Source organism: Neophocaena asiaeorientalis, unplaced genomic scaffold (assembly GCF_003031525.2).
Source record: "Neophocaena asiaeorientalis asiaeorientalis breed wild unplaced genomic scaffold, Neophocaena_asiaeorientalis_V1.1 scaffold249, whole genome shotgun sequence".
Lineage (NCBI taxonomy): Eukaryota > Metazoa > Chordata > Mammalia > Artiodactyla > Phocoenidae > Neophocaena > Neophocaena asiaeorientalis.
Window position 1 is genome coordinate 5,856,771 of NW_020172625.1, and position 21,587 is coordinate 5,878,357.

At 38.1% G+C, this 21,587-nt stretch overlaps 1 protein-coding gene across 1 annotated transcript in view; it reads right to left on the bottom strand.

The window, feature by feature from the left end:
• The window catches only part of RORB (RAR related orphan receptor B), a 181,720-nt gene that overhangs the window by 46,082 nt on the left and 114,051 nt on the right, over positions 1-21,587 (bottom strand). The window contains exon 2 of the mRNA XM_024738998.1: positions 4,113-4,198. Within this exon, the coding sequence (XP_024594766.1) occupies positions 4,113-4,198 (86 nt within the window). The remainder of the gene's footprint in view (positions 1-4,112; positions 4,199-21,587) is intronic.

Below are 21,587 nucleotides of genomic sequence, written 5' to 3' on the forward strand. Positions count from 1 at the left end.
GATGATAGCTACATTTTCTACAGTGAACGTCGTTAACTGAGTTCACTTTTTAAAATTCTTTGGCTACCTCTCCTTGGACTGCTTACAGATGTTTCTACTGGGGAAAATTTGGACTCTCTGCAGAGATATGAAGGTATCATTCATTCATTCATTCAATCAATGTGTACTAAAGACATCCGTGCTGTTCTATGCACAGTAAAACAGAGTTCCTGCCCCCAGAGAGCAGTGGGAAGGGAGTGGCAGAGGGGAGTGTCACGTATGACAGAACTTCATGGGGACAATAACACAGGAGTGTGTCAAGTGCTGTTGGAGTGAGGAACTCTGGGTACTGAGTAGTGTGGGTTCAATATGCGCCACTATCTTCCTAGTTTCTAAGATGCATTTTTATCCATTTGGAAATTTTTGTATTTGGCCAGAATGTATCTGGAAGGTTGTTTTTCTAAGCAGTGATGTACCTTAGAGTCAACCACATCTTTGAATAAAGGAAATATGGTATAAAAACTGCTCAGTAGAAAACAGACAATAAGTAAAAGCTGAATGAATGTTCTCTGCTTGGCCTCAGGCTGTAGCAATCTAGGAGGTCTTCATGCAAGTACATTTAGGTCCTTCTGGTACAAAACGAACTGCCTTGGACCATATATCACCCTTATAAATAAACCCACAGCTAAGTCTATTATTTTTTTAATTCTTTGGATACCACCCACCTTAGTTCTCTTACCAAAAATCCTACTGGGGTAAATAAACATTTTCTCCAGAGATATGAAAGTATCCTTCACCCATTCATTCACTTATTTAATTAGTTTCCCTCATCACTCCTTGTCCTTGAATTACAATAAAGCAAAAGTGCAAAGTGCTACAAACAAAGCAGTGATCTACAAATAGATTTACCAAGAGAAATTTTAGGAAAAGATATCCTGTACTATCATCTCTTGGAAGGAGGAAGCCTAGAAAAGGTCCAGGATGGTCACGCAATGCCCATCTCGCTGAGAGGCCTGGAAGAGGTCACTTGACTTCTGTCAAACAGTTTCCTCAACTTTCAATGGGAGGATAGTGCAGGGCTGGGACTCTTGGTCACACATTTAAGGGTTGCCAAAAGATGTGGTACTCAGGATAAACATTTTAACACTGATTTTACATGTTACAAATCAACATTAATGCAAACTCACCAAAAGTTTACATAAAAACAGAATTAAAATTATCAATTTTCCTTTTGCCTCAGGCTTCCATATGGCTTGGCAAGGCACTGTAACAGAGAGCTTGGCCAACCTTATGAAAAGCCTCAGAAAAGGATGAGTGGCCAAGTACCTCCTTAGAGAGGAGTGCCAATTGGTTTTGTGGTTGTAATCCTCAAGCCATTCAACAAGAGCTAGTTTTGCCCCCACAGATCCATGCGTATTATTTATTTAATGAACCAGTGGTGGCAAAATAAGATATCCAATTGGCCAGTTTGCATGAACTCATGGAGCCCTTAAACAAGAGATCACATCCAAGCCCCCAGAGGTTGAAATTATGTACTTCATATACTGTGAAAGCTGTCAGAAGGCGTAACCTCAGCTCATCAGTCTTGATTGAAGATGACTTGGAATTTACATTTTACAAAAGAATTGTGTGGTTTTTACCTATGGATACTCTTAAGTGCCACTTAGCAAAGGAGTTGACAGAAGAGACTTTTTTGAAGTCACAGCTACAGCCCTAATTTAAGGCCAATTTGACATTAATTGTGAGACATTTCTTGCTTATCTGTTGCTCATTACTGCAAACGAGGTTTCTAGCATGAAAAAGAGATTTTGTTTTAAATTTTTATTGGATGAAAAGGAACTTGAATAAGTGTACAAGCGGAAATGATGTTACTTAAAATGGGTGGTTTATGTGGATCTGAAAACAGTATTATGAAAATTCAGAGGTTGATACTAAATGTGCTGACATTGATATCTTATTCTGAGCGGAATTTCTTGAGTTTGCTATTTGGAGAAAAATGTAGCATATTTACAAATGTGGGTTTTTCCATGAAATAAAAAAAAGTTGTGTGGTATACAGTATCATTTTGACTAAAACCTCAGAATATGCTTCAAAATGACAGCATAAGTTCTTTGATCCTGGATTCCTTCTTTAAATAGAAAAGATGACAGGAGCCTAAATACTCGTTCTTGGCTATTGACCTGTTGGAATATATTTGTTCAGTAGTTAAATCTTTTTTGGAAATCACTGCTTAAAATGTCTAGTTCCTTAACATGACCATAGCCTCATATTTTGAAAGCAGACATTTTCTAAATACAGCTTTATACAATGAAACACAAAACACTTCCACTTTGACATTGAGCTACAAAACATTTTTTCATGGGTACTGTGTAAACTAGACCAGAGCTCTTAAAATTGCATAATAAACCAACACGGTGGAAGTGATTTCACTGGAGATGTGTCTGATTCCAAAATTATTAGTATTTAGGGGAATTCCCTGATGGTCCAGTTGTTAAAGACTCTGTGTTTCCACTGCAGGGGGCATGGGTTCAATCCCTGTTTGGGGGAATAAATCCTGCACGCCACGTGGCATGGCCAAAAAAATAAGTTAAGAAAAAGATAACAAAATTATTAGTGTTTATGAAGAAAACTGTCTGTCTATCTGCCCAGAGGAAGTAATAACTTATTCTAGAAGGGTAAAAAATTGCTGATTCGTAATTTTGCTTTAACGTGTCTTGTGATAAGTTGAAAAAATTGCATTAAGGTGAATAACATGCAATTCTTAATTATAGGTCTGCAGAAGAACAGAACCCAAGGCACATCTCATGATGTTCAAAGATGGGATTACTGCTAATCACCTCTAAAGCCAGTCAGTATGTTGATGGGTTAGGACATTTCATGTTATTCTGCCCCCTCTGCATCCCTCCCCTACTTTATTCTCATTTAGTCCTTTTTCTTTTCTTCCCTCCAGTTTCAATTCCAGGAATCATAATTTTTGAGACTATTATGAAGACACTGCCAATTTTTCACATAGCATGACTATTTGAGTTACAGTACGTTTTGTTTCATTTATATCTGAATGTCTTATAAGATTAAAGTTGGTTCTTAGAATTTTTGATTGTGCCGCATCTCCTTCAGTTTACTGACCTTAAATTAATGATTCACTCTACTTGCATCTTTGATCAAAAATATAATTGCTTTTGCCAATAACTTTGCCAGTCTATCACTTTCCCCTCCTGGACTATGGCTGCATTTCATTTGTTCTGGTTACATACTGCCCTTTAAAATTGCAGAACTGTTTTCATTTCTCCCTTGATATTTAGTCTCTCACCCTTTCTTTCCTTCTAAGGATTAAATTTAAACATTTACTCTTAAGTTTCAAATTTCTCTTATTTCTGATTAAGTCTATGTTAACTGCTATTCCTCCAGCTTTGTGTTTTAAAAATCAACTTGCTCATAGGAATTAGTTTGTCTTTGGAAGAATTGGTTGGATTTGTTGTGGAGGAGAACACTAGACTGAGAATGAAAAACAAAGAAAGAAACATGCTTTTGGCCATGTTCTCTCACTAACTAGATTAGTGACATTGGCCATATGACATAATCTTCTTTAGACCTCAGATCTCATTGATGAAGTTGGGGCAGATGATTTTTAACTGATCAGAGATTATCTGCTCCACTTTTAACATTCCATGCTTCCAGTTTTCTTTTATTTTTCTGGAACATGAGAATAAAGGATGATCACATGCATATTGCAACTGCTATCTCGACGGCTTTCTCAAGCAGATAAATAAACACATGGCCATTAGCTTATAATATTTTAACCTTTCATATTGATATAAACGTGATATGGACACAAAACTGTTAAAACAGCAAATCAGTATTTATATTTCTGTAAATGTGAATAATTGAAGCTTTTAAATGTTAATCCATTTTTAAGCACCTGCTAATGAGTTAGACAATGACAAAAATGTAAAAGGCCAAAGAACAGAAAATCAACCCACCCACCCACCAAGCAAGAATTCCTGAGTGTCAGCAGCAGGCACAAGAATCCTTTAGCAGGCCTTTCAAAAGGTGTCACCTCTTGCACTGTGAAGTACACAGATGCCTGAGGCAAACGCGGATGCTGTTGGCAGTACTGAGTTAAAGTCCCATACCTTGCAGCCTTCACACGTGATGACTCCGTAGTGGATCCCAGAGGATTTATCGCCACAAATTTTGCATGGTATCACTTCAATTTGTGCTGAAAGGGGAAAACAGACATTTTTGAGCTTACGGAGTTGTTTTCTTTTCGCCCTCCGATCTCCCTTCCCACCTCTCCCCGCCATGGCTCAGTGTTTGAAGACACTAGGATGGGGGTGGGGCTGTGAGATCACCCAGTTCTATTTGAACGGCCCCCAGCTGCTTCTTCTAAGTAAAGGGCATCCATTTACCATTGTTTGTTTTGTTTTCCTCAAACTAAAAAATATAACCAGGGACCAGAAGCTTTCTAAACTTTTGCTTTCACTGTTTTCTCCTTTTTTTGAACTTGACCTTCATGTAGTGTGACTTAAAAATCCCTTGAACCTGTGGCTTTGGTTTTCTTATTTTGCACTTCAAACATTAAGTCACTGAGAATGATCACGTTGCCTTATTTCAATATTATTTTACATAAGTAAATAAGGGCAACTGGAAGGGGCGGAGGTGACTTTATACATTAAGTGGTTGGATGATTACTTGTGAAAATGCCAATGATGAATCAGTTCAATATTTATTAAGCATCTATATATCCACTAAAATAATAAAGGTTGTTGACACAAGATAAGATATACTAATGACACTAATAATTTAATCAATAAAACAAAATGAATACATGGCGATATCAGGGGAAAAAATAATAAAGCACATGGGTACTATTACTTCAATAGGAACTGAAATAATTTCATTGGAGATGAAGACATTCTGACTTTGAAGATTGTGTAGGAAGTACAAGGCAAAAGGCATTTCTGCAAGCAGAATGGAATGAAGGAGGCCGCGAATGATTGTGGCTTGTGATCACTGAGACAAGCAACTTGGTTCTAATGGAAACTTGGGCCATATGGTTGGATAGAGGGAATGATGTCAGATTATCAAGCTCTTGGGAGTTAGGCAGAGGAATTTTCACCTGACATCACTGGCCATAAGGAATCAAAGAAGTGAATGAAGAAATGATGAAAGTGATGGTTTGGGTACTTTAGAAAGGTGAGTTTGGCAGGTTAACCAGACACAAATGGAAGACTAACTAAAAGACTGTTCCTAACCTGGGTGTTAGGAGCTGAAGGCGTGAATTACATCGGTGGCAGGATAAATGGACAGGAAGAAGCAAACAGAAAGACAGCTCAATGGAAGAAGTGAGAAGGTAAAAGAAAGAAAGGATACAGAGGTGGAAATTGATGAAGAATCAAAGGTGACTTCTAGCTTCCTAGCCTTGGGTGTAAGATTAAATAGTAGGTTTGACATACATGGTTGGTTGGTAAGCTAATTCCTTTGTGGAATATGGTGAGGCACGGGATTGCCATTTTGCATGTGTGCAATTTGGTGTCATGTCTTGTAGACACCCGTGTATAGAATCTCTTGGAATGATGATTTTAAGCCATAAGCTTTGAGGTTATGGATGAATCCATGATATAAACTTTATTTAGAATGTAGTAATTCCTACGTCACTGATAGTATTCTCAGTGTTGTTAAAATTATACACAGTAGGAAGATCTGCTATTCCTTCTCCCAATTTAAAATAATTATGCAAAATATGCTTCAAAATGCTTTATACATCAATCTGCCACTTGGATGCTTTTCTACAGTTTCTCACCCTTGAATATACAAAACAAATAAATGCAAGACATAACCCTCTTTTTATTGTTTTCATTAAAAAAATAATACTTAGCTTTAGGGGAGCACATTAAATTTTGTTTAAATTAAATATTTCGCAGTAAGTTCAAATCATCTTTATAAGCAAAAAATTCAGTTATGTCCCTATTTTTCATATGAGAAAACTGAGGATACAGGTGGTTAATGACGCCTTTGAGGTGACTCGGGGAAATGATGACGGGAAATTAGCTGATTTTCCTGAGATTTCATTCAGTAACCGTTTCTCTGCTTCTCACAAAGATAAAATACAAATACAATTTTGAATTCCTATATTATTCCAATAGCACCAGTTAAAGAGATAATGATAAAAATATCAGGAGAAGAGACAAATTCAACTAAAATACTTATTAGACTAAGTGTTTCGATTTGCTTCTGATTTTATATATGAACTAGGATTTGTCTTCAGAATTGTGGGATATGAAAAAAATGTGAGATTTGATGTCACTCTATTCTGTTCTGTCCCCCTGGATTCTAGTACCTAATCTGTTAATGACTGGGCCCATGACCAAGAAAATACATCTCTGATCTTGTTTTCTGGTTTGTAAACCTTAGCTGACAAACTTCATAGAGGTGTGAGGATTAAATGAGATATTTTATGTGGAAGTACCCTGCAAAGAGTAAAGAGCTACAAAATGTCAATCTTCATCATCACCATCAAAAACATCATTATTTCTGATGTTTCTGGACAAAAAATATGACGAGACAAGCCACATTATTATTCCTTTATTAAAAAAATCTAATCATTAAAAAACCCAAACAAATGACACTATAAGCTTTTTGTACCAGGTTTTGTCTTTTTTTTTTTTTTTTCCAGTGTAACCTTTCCAACTGTGGATTTTTTACAATGATTGCAAAATTGACTAAAAATCCCAGGTATCCATTGTACAGTTGTTAGGTTTATATGATATTAAGTCAGAGGTGCTCTTTGCATAAATTACTCCCCAGGGAGTAACTTACACATGGGGAGAATCTGCTTCAATAAGTTCTTAATTATAAAATGATCTAAGTCTAAAGGAAATGAAAATAGAGGTAATTTGCCCCCTGGGGTGTGAGAAGATGTTCTGGAAAGCTACAAAGGTTATCTTACACAACTTCGGAAATACAAATGGGATAAGAAATGATTCGATAGAGCATCTGCATATTTATACATATTTATAATTCTAGCTCAACATGTAATCCTGAAGAACCATAAACATTTTAACGGTATCTTTAAAGAGAAAGAAGTCACTTAAAAGTGTGTATGTGTAAGCCTGTTGTGTGGGAAGGGGTTATCAGTTTGGAAAATCTATGACCATTTTTACCTACTATGGCAGAATAGATCATCTGAGGTTTATTATAGGTGAATATAAATTTAAATAATTTAAAGTACGAATCCTTTTCCTTTTCTCTCATTTGAAATAAACTGCTTCTGAGCTACAGATTCACAGTTCACACTATGTATTTTATAAAGCACATCTTCAAGGCAGGGTATTTCAGACACTAATTACGACAACACATCACATTATTGCTCCAATGTTTGCCATTTCTAAATGTCTTGCCATTACACCAGTCATTGTTTCCTGTGCGACTGTCTTTCGGTGACTGCAGATCTAGAGACAAGCTATTTATTGTGGTTCAAACTGAACATCTAGGGAGGATTTGGTGGCTTGGACCTCACCAGCTGTGACAATGAAGGTGATAGAGGCTGAGGAGGGAGTTCAACTTCCATACTTTTTCTGGACTCATAGATTAATTCAACAATAGCCTCTGTGAGACGAATTTAAATGGGCTGCAGTGCCCTGAGAGATGGCTTGAGATGTGCTCACTTATCAGGTTTTCAATTTCTTGTATCGTCCTTTCTCTTACATTTTTCTATTGGTAAGCCTCTGTGGAGACTGTAGTTAATTTTTATTTACCAATTAAATATTTTTGTTTATAAAAGCAATCATATATTGTTTATTTGGAAATGATATTCTTATAGCATCAAAGAGTATCAGGGAAGATTTAAAATAATTTGATGTTTTACTTCATATTAGAATAATTCATGAAGCACAACTAAATATCCCCTGATTTGGCAGGCAGGTCCTATTCAACGATTGCAGAGTAGTAATCCAAATTTGTCTCCCTCTTTGAAGATGGCAGTTCTCACCCTGGAGTACTCCTGAAGGCCCTTCCTTGCTGAGGGGCCCTTAACACAGCATCACACAAAGCCACCATGCTTTTCATTCTCCCTGCTTCTCAAAATATACATATCTTTAGTTCTACTCCTTCAGAAGCCCCAGCTGTGACACCAGGTATCAAGGTTAAATAAACTAATCCGGGCTAATGCGTTAACTAGAAAATGAATCACTTTGATTCATCAAAATACCTTAACTGTTAAAAGCATCCGTAAGGAATGGTAGTAATAATGGACCTTTTACGTACTTTCTGGTTGGTGGAAACATTTTTTACTGTGTGAGCTCCTATGGCTCTCTTTTCTTACCATTCCAACTCTTATACCTCAACCCGGCCATTTTTATATCCTGGCCATTTTAAATCCATTGAGGACAGAGTCCAGGCCATACTTGTTTTAAAATATTTTCTATGGAGCCTGAAAGAGAATTCTTATAACTCCTTAAAGCAATAGTCCTAATTTTTTTTCTTTCAGTAAAACCAAAAGATTTGACACTCCCTTTTATGAAAGAGGCTTTAAGTAATACTGATTTTCCGTATTTGGGGTGAGGAGAAGAAATCAAAATCTCAAGACTGGAGTGGATATGTATTTTGAAAAAGGCCCCCTGGTGATCCTGATATGATAAAAGGCTCCCATTGAGAATTAAATGAATCAAATTATTAACAAGGAATTCTCTGTAGCACATAAGCCACCTGCAAAGGAAATAAGATCCTGGGATAAGGCCAGAATCTGAAAATACTAAGGAGTGACCAGTAGTTCTCTCTATATTTCCTGGCTTTTGTTTGGGGGCTATACTTGCAGCATCTTTTATTTTCTTAAGGGAAATATGAAGCATCTACCCATAACCAGGATAACTCCCATTCCTGGACACTGGGTTTGCCTGCCAGTTCCTCCTTCCCAGAATTTTAGTTATGCTAAAAGTGGGCAGTGCGGGAAGAACTCTTAATGTCTGAGTGAAGCACAATTTGCATATGTAAAAGTTTCCAATACAGATGACTATTTTGGTTAAAAATCTTTTTGCAGATGGTCTCAGTAGCCCAAGTTGTATCTCCTACTTAGATTGTATCTCATGTATCATTTGTGGCAAATCTGAATTAAAATCCCTGTTTGTACTCTTTTCCTCTCTCATTGGCAGATTAAGTATCTACCTCTATTAGGTACAAAACTTTATGATATCACATAGCAACAGCCCCAAAAGATGAAGCAGGTATTCCTGAAATCTGGTTCCACTGTAACTTTGATTTATCAGAAAATAGCTCCAAGATTGGGGTGGGATGAAAGTGTGGAAAAATGAGACCCTCAGGAAAAAAGTAAAAGTCTTTGAGCCTTTGCCCTTGTACCATGTTATGTGGTTAATTTGAAAAGATTCCAGATATTGGATCAGGTTTGTGTTCTCATTTATCTCATCAGGGCACAGAGTATCTTAATCCCAGCATCCTGCTTAAATACCAAATATAGTGCATGAAATTCAGTGTACTCTAATTCCTACTGGAATGCCCTCACATCTATCAGTATTTGGGGTCACTCTTTCTTCTCAAGCTCTTCTCTGTAGTATTCAGGGTGGTGGTCTGTGTGAACTTTCTGTTCTATTCAGTTGATAGACAGCTTCTGAATGATCTAAAGATACCACTTATTTTTATATCACTATAATTCCCTACACTGTATATCGTTGGAAACTACAGTAAGAAAAAAAAATTACTATCATAAGATAATGGCAAAAAATGATTTTTTCCAAAGGCATAATTTGTAGGATCATGAAGGGAGTTGATTTATCTTTTGCATATTAGCATTTACCCCTAAAGAGCTGCTCGCTTACTCTGACTCCCCAGAAGAGTGAAACAACAGAGAATGAGACCAACAAAGACCAACAGAGAACAATGACAGAAATTAGTATTATCATTAATAGCATTACTGATAATAAGTTAAATATCCCCCTTGGAAGCAAAGCAAATCACTTTTGTAAGTCGTGGTGGTTTTAAACTCATAATTTTTGAATTAATTCCCATTAAGTACATCTTGTCCTGTCAAAGTGTTAATTATAATGAGATAATGTGTGTGTAGGACCTGACATCGTTCAGGTTGAAAGCAGTTAATGTCTCCCATGAGCACTCACAGTGTGGTCTGTAGACCAGTTGCACCGGCAGGACCTGTGAGCATGTTAGAAATGCAGACTATCAAGACTTGCCCAAGCCAACTGCATCAGAATTTGCTTTGTAACAAGCTCCCAGGGCAGTATTCAAATTTGATAAGAAATGTTCTATGATGTCCAGGTAATTACAGTTTTAGCTACTATGAGAATTGATGGAATTTTAAATTTTGCTGGCATTACGGGAAATAAACTTTACAGGATTCTGGAAAAGCAGATTCTGCTATTGTCTTTTAGGCATTTCTCTTTTGTTCAAAAGGCAGTAAGACAATTGAAGGGTTAGTTATAAAAAAACTCTGGTCATTAATTGCCAAGGCAGAAGAAAGAGAAGCCAGGGTATTCCCAGAAACATCTTGCGTTACTGTAATGAACATCCAGTGCACCGGTTTCCTTTGCAGATTTAATGGCTGTCAGCTGTGCCTACATCTTCTTCATGTTACAACACTGCATGGCAGTGTGTCCCCCCTCTTCTGTGGACTCCCTCTTGGGGTTCTGGATGCTAGCTCACTCTCTGGATCCTCAGTGTGAAAAAGCCTCTCTTGAGAAGATTAAAAAACAGTTTTTCTGTTTTAGAAATGGAATTGCACCAAGTTTTCTTCTTTTGTTAAATCGAAGAAGGTCAAACAGTGTTTGAAACAGAAATGAACTCATTTCAGCTAGCCATGGTAATTCTGGAAATGAAACATTTGGAATGCTGCCCCATCTCACGGAAGCCGATTAGTTAACATAGAGTTCAATAGTCATGATGGATACTCATCACATTCCTCTCCTCTATCATAGTGCTGTCTTGAGATCTGCTACTCAAAGTGTGGTCCCTGACCAGCAGCACTGACATGGCTTGGGTGCTTGATAGAAATGTGGGCACTTAGGTCCTACCCGAGACCAACATAGTCAGGACCTGCACTGTAAGAGAACCTCTGTGATGCAGAGTAAAATTTGAGAAGTTCTGGAAGAGAGAAAGGGAAGACCTTCTCCAATTTAACTCTCAGGGTATCTGCCCTCAAGCTCCAACTCTCTGTGAAGACAACTTTGTATAAGAAAAAAAGACATGCATCCTCTTTGATAGCTAATTCTTCCAGTTATAAAAAGAAGAAAACAGCAGTTGTGCTGCAGTGAAAAAACTTGTCTCTCTTTAGTTCCTTAATTTGTTTCTGAACCCCTTTCTCTAGTCTCCATTTAGCTGAAAACTTCAATAGGAAATTCAAGTTTATGCAGCACCACCTTCACCGAAGGAGGGCAGGGATGGAGAAACTCCACACACCAGGTCACACAGATGATTCAGAGTGACCAGGCAGAGTTAATTCTCTGGAGAAAAAATCAAAAGAGCAAAAAAGCCTCTTTTTAGAAGATGAAAAAATACAGCTTTTCTGTTAAAAATCTAATTGCATTAAGAGAATGAAGAGACAAGTCACAGACTGAGAGAAAATATTGTAAAACACGTATCTGATAAAGGACTTCTATGCAAAATATTCAAAGAGCTCTTAGACTTCAAAAACTGGGCGAAAGATCAAAACTGACACCTCACCAGAGAAGATATATGGACAGAAAATAAGTATATGAAAAGATGCTCAATGTCATATTATATTAGGGAATTACAAATTAAAACAACACACTTGTTAGAATGACTGAAATCTAAAAAAAACTGACAATACCAAATGCTGGCGAGGATGCAGAACAAAGGGAATTCGTTGCTGGTGGGAATGCAAAATAGTACAGCCCCTTTGGAAGACAGTTTAGCAGTTTCTTACACAGCCACATGGTGTTACCATATGACTCGGCAATTGTGCTGCTACGTATTTACCAAGTGAGCTGAAAACTTATGTCTACACAAAAACCTGCAAATGGATGTTTATGGCAAGTTTATTCATAATCACCCCAAACTGGAAACAAACAAGACATCCTTCAATAAGTGAGTGGCTAAACCCACTATGGCACATCCAGACAATGGGATATTATTCAGTGCTGAAAAGAAATGGGCTATCAAGCCATGACAAGATATGGAGGAACCTTATATATATGTTGCTAAGTGAAAGAAGACAGTCTGAACAGTCTACACACGGTATGATTCCAACTATAGCACAGTCTGGAAACGGCAAAACTCTGGAGTCAGTAAAAAAAAAAACAAAAAAACAGTGGTTGGCCCAGGTTTGGGGGATAAATAGGTGAAACACAGAGAATTGTTAGGGTAGTGAAACTGTGCTGTGTGACACTGTAATGATGGATACATGTCTATGCATTTGTCGAAACTCATAGAAATCCACAGAGCAGTACCACACAAAGAGTGAACCTTAATGTAAACTATGGACTATAGTAAATAATAATGTGTCAGTATTGGTTCACTAATATATCACACTAATGCAAGCTATTAATAATAGAGGAAATTGTATGTGAGAGGGTGGGTGGATATATGGAACTCTGCTCAATTACTCTGTAAATCTAACACTGTACTAAAAATTCTATTAACTATTAGAAATAATTGAATTACTCAAAGTGCTTCTTTTGATGGAGGTAGTGAAAATCCTCTGAGACAGCCCCAGCAAAGGCAATGGAGCAAGCATTTGTTTCTTTTAGGCCACAGATATATGCAAAACCAAGTTTCTGTCTCCAAAGTGAATACAATGATTGTACAACCCCACACAGGTATACATAACGTCGACACAGGGCAGACTGAGATGAATGCTAAACTAAACCTGGAAGAAGTACATTGATTTCAACTAGGGAAAGCTGGCAAGATTTGATGGATGAGGTGGCTTTTGAGCTGGGTCTTAGAAAGTAAACAGGGTAGTTAATGGGGTTAAATGAAAAATAAATAGTAGCAGAATTCTTTTAGAGTTATCAAACAATCATGCTTTTATCTGTAGTCACATATGTCATATTGAACCATATGAATCTGCCACTCTTTTGTGCAAGGAGATAGTCAACATTGGTGATGTCATGTGGTTCAACCCAGTTTCACTGTTCACTGTGCTCTAAAAAGTGGTTCCTATATTACATTCTTTTCAAGAATACTTGAAAAGGCCAATTAACAGGGACATGGTTGAGAAATATAAAAATAAAGCCACTAAATTATATATTTGAAGGTAAACAATTCAAAGGTTGAAACAGGAAAACTAATTAACACTCCCCCGTCCCCCATACACACCAAGAAAACCCTAAGCAACTGAAGTGTGGGGTGGAAAGGACACAGTACTATTTCTCACTCTTTCCATTGACAGATGTGGTAGAGACCATTCCTGAAGTTCTCAGAAGTTTTTCAGAGAACTTGAAAATAAGAAAAAAAAAAAGAGTCTCTTCCTGCTTAGTGGTAAAGAAAGACCGAATCTCTTGAAGTGTGTTAAAAAAGAGACAAACCAAGACTACAGGGGCAAAGGTGAGGACATAGTCTAAAATACAGTGATCAGAATCCAATTTCAATGCCTTCGTTCCTGAAAAGAGAAACCTTGTGAACTAAACGTGGCATCTCATCTTTGCATGAGATACTTGGTGGATTCTTGTCCCACATGAGGACAACGTCCATATAAGATCAGAATGTTGGCACCATATTAACATTTTTCTTCCTAATGTAATAAGAGCTTGATTTAACTGGCTCATAATGTCCTACAGTCTGCTTGGATGGTCAAAAACTGAACAGTATTATAATTTATCCCTCTTACATATTCACAAACACTTCTGTTTTTTTTTTTTTTTTTAAAAAAACATGCCCTTAGCCATGGATGCAGCAAATAACTACATAAACAAACTTTAGAACATAGGTGAGATATTTACACCAGTTTTGTGTGTGTCAGAGAGAGAGAGAGAGAGAATGAAATGGAAAAAGAACAGTCACTACCATTAGCCCCAAAGACTTTCTTTGCCATCAGAGGGTTGACGTAGGGAAAAATTCATTTGAATGGGCACTCCAACATGACATGAGGGATCTTTCACTTATGGGAGAACACCTGGATACCAGTGATCATTCTATAAGAACTCAGATTTTAGGAACTCATTTTTTGGATCAACTGCAAGAGATTTGATTTTGTTTTTAACATAGACAATGCTACAATAGAAAAATATATTGTAAGTTTCTGCATTGAGAATTACATTTCTATATCATTTATGTTCTAGCAAACTTGCAACTCAGTCTCCATTGTTTCTGAATTGAATTTTGAAAAGAAATTATAGAATTGAAAAAACAATCGTAATTTTTATTTCATCTCTAGAGACAAGAACAGGTTCAGAGGTTGGAGAAAGACACGTTTGGGTTTAGTTCATCCTTATATAGACAGCCTTTTTCAAAAAAGGAGACACTTAGAATTTAAACGAATGTATTCTCACCTGTATGCAGTACCAGAAATTATTTTAGGGGTAAAATGATAACTTGGGATGTCACTCCAGTAAGCCCCTTCTTATAATTTCACCCTATTCCAAACATCACACAGACCCTATATCAAGGTAGGCAAAGGCTTAGCCACTCAACAAATATAGAATTATGAGTGCCTAGCTCCCTTGAAGACTAAAGTGCCTTTCTGCTGATACTGCACACTTTCCCTAAAGAGATTACCAGCATAATCCTAAATATTATAGGACCCAAGCTATCTTATTTTTGAGCTCATCAGATCCATCATGCTGCAAGTAATCCCTAACAGCTTTATTCAGTGTTTACGTAAGCTGGTGAGGGAGTTCTGTGAACAACGATGACCAAGTACTAAGAACAGATACCCTGATTTTCAAATTTCATTTTCACAAGTTTCATCTGAACTGTTTTTCTACAAGCAGCAAATTCATAATCATTGCTTGATAGTTTATAACAACATTTGCATGGAGATGTTTATGGCTGCTCCATTCGTTAGCTGTGTTTCTTATACATTAGTTTCTACCAAAGGCATTTTGATGCTACCAGGTGGTCTAAATTGGTAGGAAAAAGTGGAGCTTTTCTGAGTATTTTCTTTAGAGGCTTGAATTACTTCAAAGCAGCAGAAATATTTATTTTGGGGGAACTAATAGAGGAAAAAGACTGGTGAAAACCAGTTGCTAAGCACAACACTAAAATTTCTACCGTAGTAACTTGAAAAAAAGCTGCAGCTTTAATCTGGAATATTCCTTTTAATTCCACTAAAATTTAAGAGGAAAGTAAAATATCTGGTTGTCTTTAAAATGTAAAGGCACATTTGTTCATACAGTTCATTTAAAAAATGAGGTGTGTGTCTGTGTATGCGCACACACACGTATAAGCTCCTAAAATTAAAGTGTTCTATGTAACTTTACAATAGAAGACAAATTCATGTTTGTTTGTTTTTTTTTAACACCAAATCAAGGGAGAAAGGAACATGTAAGTTTACCTGTCAGCCTGTGCTAATTGTAATTCAGACCCAAAGAGGATTAAGTACATAGACATTAATACGTCCAGTGTTATTAATTTCTAAACAACAATACAACAATATCCTGAGTAAATCTGTCAATAGGAAGGATAAATCGTTGTTTAAAGATTCCATTGATGTCAGAACTGCAATCTGCTGGTAATGGCTTATTTCATGAATAAAGTCTTTAAATATATATATTCTGGAATCAGTGAATAATTGCCTTGAAACAATAGCTATTCTTTTCTAAAAATACAGGCACTAGGAAGCTCTAGCATTGTGGAAAAATGTACTTCTGAGTTAATATAATATTTTAGGAGTTTTAATTTGCTTAGTAACTTTTTTTGAACAATTTTTAGGCTTATATGATTTGAAACGAACAATTATATCAATTTACATGTTAATATTTCCAACTGTTGTTCTAGTACTAACAAAAAAAATGGCAACAAATCATGCACCATCTTGACCTGAAATATTTTTAAAGTGAATGCTCAAAAATCTCTCTATGCTATGAGATAATGTGTGTTTAGGGAACTATGTACTACTTTACTTACAAAAAATTTAGAAGAAAAACTCAAACATAATTCACCTGTTAATAATCATTCAACCAAATAGAATTTTTTTTGAAAAACAGGTTTCTTACATATGAGAAAGTACCTGCCATAATATATTGATAAACCAATTTAAAAAAAATTTTTAAAAAATTAGAAAAGTAAAATGATCTTAACAATAGTAACGACAATGGCTAAAATCAAAGCGACAAAATTGTGACATGGATGTTCACACTGTTAACCTCATGTTAGTGTAATGGGCAGATGACCACATGAATTCAGTCTCAAAACTTATGTGTTTGGTAATTTGCTCTAGGATATAGTAATATTTATATATAAATATGTTCTCCAGTGTAAAATAAAGCCTGAGTGACTTATTTATTACATAAATGCTCAAGTCAGAAAATATTTTATTGTTCCCGCACTTAGCCATCACTTTATTTTGCCGAGAGCTTATAAACGCTTACTGTCTTGCCTGAAGGAGAGTTCGTACAGCTAAGTGTCAGAAGAAAGAAGAAAATGCAAAACTCACCAGTGGCCTCAGCTTTGGTTTTGAGCTCATCCTCACACATTTTCACGTAGCAATTAAAAGTCTAATCGAAAAATATTGCACTTTTCATTAGAGGTCTAACGCGACTGTCCCTATGTTACCCTACAATGAGAATCCCAACAGACTGCATTAATGAGATTAAATGAAAGAGGCGTTAAAGCCATCACCTGTTCCGTTTCATTAAGTGAGGGTGAAGGACTGCCCAGGCGAGGAAGGCAGGAGGGAGAACACTGGTTTTTCTTTTCTTTCTTTTTTTTTTTTTTTTTTTTTTTTTTTTTTTTTTGCGGTACGCGGGCCTCTCACTGTTGTGGCCTCTCGCGTTGCTCCAGACGCGCAGGCTCAGCGGCCACAGCTCACGGGTCTAGCCGCTCCGTGGCATGTGGGATCTTCCCGGACCGGGCACGAACCCGTGTCCCCTGCATCGGCAGGCGGACTCTCAACCACTGCGCCACCAGGGAAGCCCTGGTTTTTCTTTTTGATACAAAGGAATGCAGCACTTGCTAGATCACAATCAGCAGTTTTAAAACGTCATTTTCTCCCACCAGAAGTGTATAGATACCTACAATTTCTGCACTTCACTTCTCCTTTGTTTTCATCCCTTTGGAAACAGATCCAATAGGCGTATGCCACGTAACTGAAGTTATTTCTGATTATCAAAGTATAACATAAATTTCCGTCATATTAACTTACTCCAATTGTTTTTGACCCTCCAGTTGTTTGGGAGGAAGGATGGCATAAAGGTATTCCATATTTCTGTTTTCCCAGATATCGCACTGTGGTTGTCTATGCCCATGAGTATTTTACAGGCAGAGAAAATATGCACCCCTTACAGCAGAGGTGGCAACAAAGCCTGGGAACCAGTTTGGGGACTTCATTCTCCCAGCATGCCTCAGTACTCCCACTTGTAAAATAAGAACGATAAAGACACAGACAGAATTTCTTTATATTTTTTTAACTTTTCTTTTTGGCTGCGCAGGGGCTTTCTCTAGTTGTGGCGAGCGGGCTCTAGGTGCACAGGCTTCAGTAGCTGCAGCATGCAGGCTCAGTCGTTGCGGCACGCAGGACCTAGAGTGCGTGGGCTTCCATAGTTGTGGTGCATGGGCTCAGTAGTTGTGGCTTGCGGGCTCTAGAGCACAGGCTCAGTAGTTGTAGCGCACGGGCTTAGTTGCTCCGCGGCATGTGGGATCTTCCCGGGCCAGGGATCGAACCCGTGTCCCCTGCGTTGGCAGGAGGATTCTTAATGACTGCGCCACCAGGGAAGTCCCCAGACAGAATTTCTGATCTTCAAGCGTTGTCACAAGGAAGGATAAATATATGAGTTTGTAAAAATTGCTTTGACTTCCACAGAAAAGTGCATGATCTTTACTTGAGAGCAATATGCTCACGAGTGTCAGCTTTATGTACCTTCCACTTAGAGTTAGTACATTGTTTCAGTGATGAATCTCAAACCTTTCTCTTCACCCCTCACCTCCCCCTACCACTTTCGACAGCTCTCATTTTTTTTCCCTAATCACTTGTCACAAATGGTTTCTTGATCTCCTTCCCTTCTGTTCCTCTTTTCATTTAAGTATCTTGGCTTTTTCCTGGCCCACACTGTATGGGAAGAAAGGCAAGGGGTGGAGAGGTGCTTAGAGGAGGCTGGGTAAACCCCTTAAATATTATTGTCAGTCTAGTAGAGCTGAGCCCAGTGGTTCTCAGCTCTGGATGCCCACTGGAATGATCTGGAGAATTAAAAAATATCGAGGCCTAGAGATTTCTCTCTTACTTCCCGTTGATTTGTTTAGAGCAGGGCCAAGGCATGCGGAGTTTTTAAACGTTGCCAACATGATTCCAATGGGCAGCTGGGACTGAAGACCCCTGAAATGTTTCTCAGAATCACCAGAGCCATAGATTCCTGACCCCCACCAACTACTGAGTCAGAATCTTCTGAGGAGAGCTTGAAGTGAGAAGCTAGAGTAATAAGCACTCAGGTATTTGCTATAATTAGATAAATTTGGGAAAAACTCAAGGACAGAAGCTTGGAGTTTGAATTAGATTTGAATTAGAACACCTGGTTTGGGAATCTTGGGTAAGTTACTAAACTTTTTCTGTGCCTCAGGTTACATATCTCTAACATAAGATCATAACGTCTGCCCACTTGAGTTGTATGAGGAGGAAATGTGAAAGCCCTTAGCACCGTGTCTGGTACATATTGGAAATTCAGCAAATATACTTGAAAATGAATCTTCTTGTCTTTGCTTATCTCCGAGACATGCATTTTGGCTGTTGACTCTGGTTATTATTTGTTCATTTAGCCAATACATATTAATTAATTAATAATTAATATTATTTGTACTAGACACTGGGAAACAAATAAGATGGAGTTAGCACTCCAGTGTGTATTTAAAACCTATGAATTTAGGGTCTTCCCTGGCGGTCCAGTGGTTAAGACTCCGCGCTCCCAGTGGGGCAGGCACGGGTTTGATCCCTGGTGGGAAACTAAGATCCCACATGCCACACGGTGTGGCCAAAAAAAAAAAAAGAGAAAGGAAAGAACAACAACAAAAAACAACCTTGGATTTAATCCTATTTAAATTCTTCCATTATAATTGTCATTTTCTATATAATAGCAGGAATAATACTTTTAGAAGACCTGTTGGTAATGAGGATAGGTAAGAAAGCTATTTAAAACCATTTTTTTTAAGTCAGAAAGTAAACAGACTTGGGGGATACCAAATGTTTCATGTGTTACCATTTGAATGGGGAGGCTGAATTGTTCTCTGTGAACTACTTAAAGGTTAGTAAACGCTACCTTGCGTGGAACGGAATTTATAGGCACAATTCGTATGATGCTGGAAGCCAAATCCTGGGTTAGAAACTTATACCTCCTCATGCCTCCTGAGCCTTGAAAAAAAATCCAGCTCCTGCTCTGGCGAGCCAGGAAATTGGTACCGAAGAACGCTGAAACAGACTCAATGGCACCTTGATGCACAGAGCATGCCTGTGCCCCACAAACAAAGGGCAGGATTGGAGATAGAAGCATGTGCACGAGGGGGGAATCCAGCCTGAATACGGGGTGTATGGTCAGGAAGGAAAGGAAGAAATGGTTGGAATTTACCTAGAGTTATAGTGTTATCACAACGCTCTCCTTATCAAAAACTTTCCAGCCCTCCAGGGTCCACAAGACAAACCCATTCTCCTCTTTGGTCTGGCTTTTTGCAGCCTGGGTCAGCCCTGTCTTCAGGTACTTACCCTATGATCCAGGGCCAAATCCATCCATCTACCTTGAAAGTCGGCCCCAAATTCCTCGCTTCTCTGCCTTTCCCATGATGCTCCTCTCTCCTCCTCGACCCTGCTGAGGGCCTCTCTCTACTGTGCTCCAACTACCCACATCTGACCTATTCTTGAAGACTCAGCTCAATGCCCATCACCTCTGCAAAGCATCCCCTGCCCACTCCAATCATGGTGATTACCCTAGGCTCCTATGTCTCTGCCGCTCATTTGGTCCCGGTGTTCTTCATTAATCCTGTTTATATGTTCACCTTTCACCTTGACTGTAAGCTCCTTAGGGATAAAACCCTCTCTTTGTGTTTCTCTCAACGTCTCGTAGAGATTCAATAAAATGTATGGAGTCGGTTGGTGGGTGAGTGTATTGCTGCTGACTGACTGTGGCACTGGGGGACCAGATATAATTCTCACCGCCTACTCCCACCATTGCCTTTAACTCATGTTTCACTTTGATGGCTCATCTTTGGGGCATGTTGACTTATTTGCTTGCTGCTACTTAGCAGAGATGAGAGCAGGTTAAGAAAAAAATCTCTTACCTCTTTTTGCCCTTTATTTAATCATAATTGGTTCTTAGTGTAGGAACAAGGAGGTTGGACCAAAAAACTTCTCTTGATTTCCTGTTCGCCTCTAATCTGCTACCTTTCCCTTCATCCCCTATGTCAGGCATTTAATTACCACTTTGGAGTTTTCTCCCATTGGTTTAGGTCCCTTCTTTGTCCTGTTTGGATTTCTTTTTCTCTGGTTAGGAGTATTATCACTGGAGGCAAGAGGGTGTTGATCTCTCCCCCTGGATGGCTCTCCCTTCACCCCACTCCACTGTAGGCAGCAACTATTTATACGCTTGTCATACCAATGTGGTACTTAGACTGTCCCTGGTATGAAAAGACATTAAGCTAGTGGGACAGAAAAGTACTTTAAAAAAAAAAATCCCCTAAGATTCAGGGGGAAAATGAGAGATGAAGCTTCTTAAACAAAAGATGTGTCATAAAAGAGAGCGAGCTTGATTTTATAAAAAACGGTCCCTCTTTAGCACTGGGGTTCTCAAATTATAGTTCCCCAGAACATCAAGATTAGCAGCGTCACCTGGGAACTTGTTAGAAATGCAAATTCTCAGACCCCACCCAAGACGTATTGACTCAGAACCTCTGATGTGGGTGTGTGGGAGGGGGTCCAGCCATCTGTGTCCTCACGGCCCTACAGGTGGCTCTGATCACACTCGTGTTTCAGAGCCACGGGTTTGCAGCGTGGGTTTTCCAATCAGGAGGAGCCAGAGTCAACTGGCAGCTCTGTCACATACTGGTGGTGTGCTCTGGACAAGTTAGTTAATACTCTGACGCCTCAGTTTCATCATTTGTAAAAATGGCCGTAAGAACATCTACCTGATAGAAGTACTGAAGAATTTAAAGTACGATCATTCCTGTAAAGTATTCAGCTCTGTCCTGGGCACAAAATAAGCACTCAGTGACTGTGGGCCATTACTGTATTACTTTAGTGGAGACTAGAAAGTGTTCCATACTTTAAATATCTCTGCTATTTTTCTTTATACGTTTCTCAAAACAACTTGGCTGCATGTTAAAAATCATTTGAGGAACTTTAAAAAAAATCTGATTCCCAGGAGATTTACTGCAGACCAATTTAGTAGGAAGTTTTGGATGTGAGACGAGACATTTTTATTTTATAGAAGATGCCAAGATAATTTTGATGTAATTTAGATAACATAATGCTGTTATATATTAAAATCAAC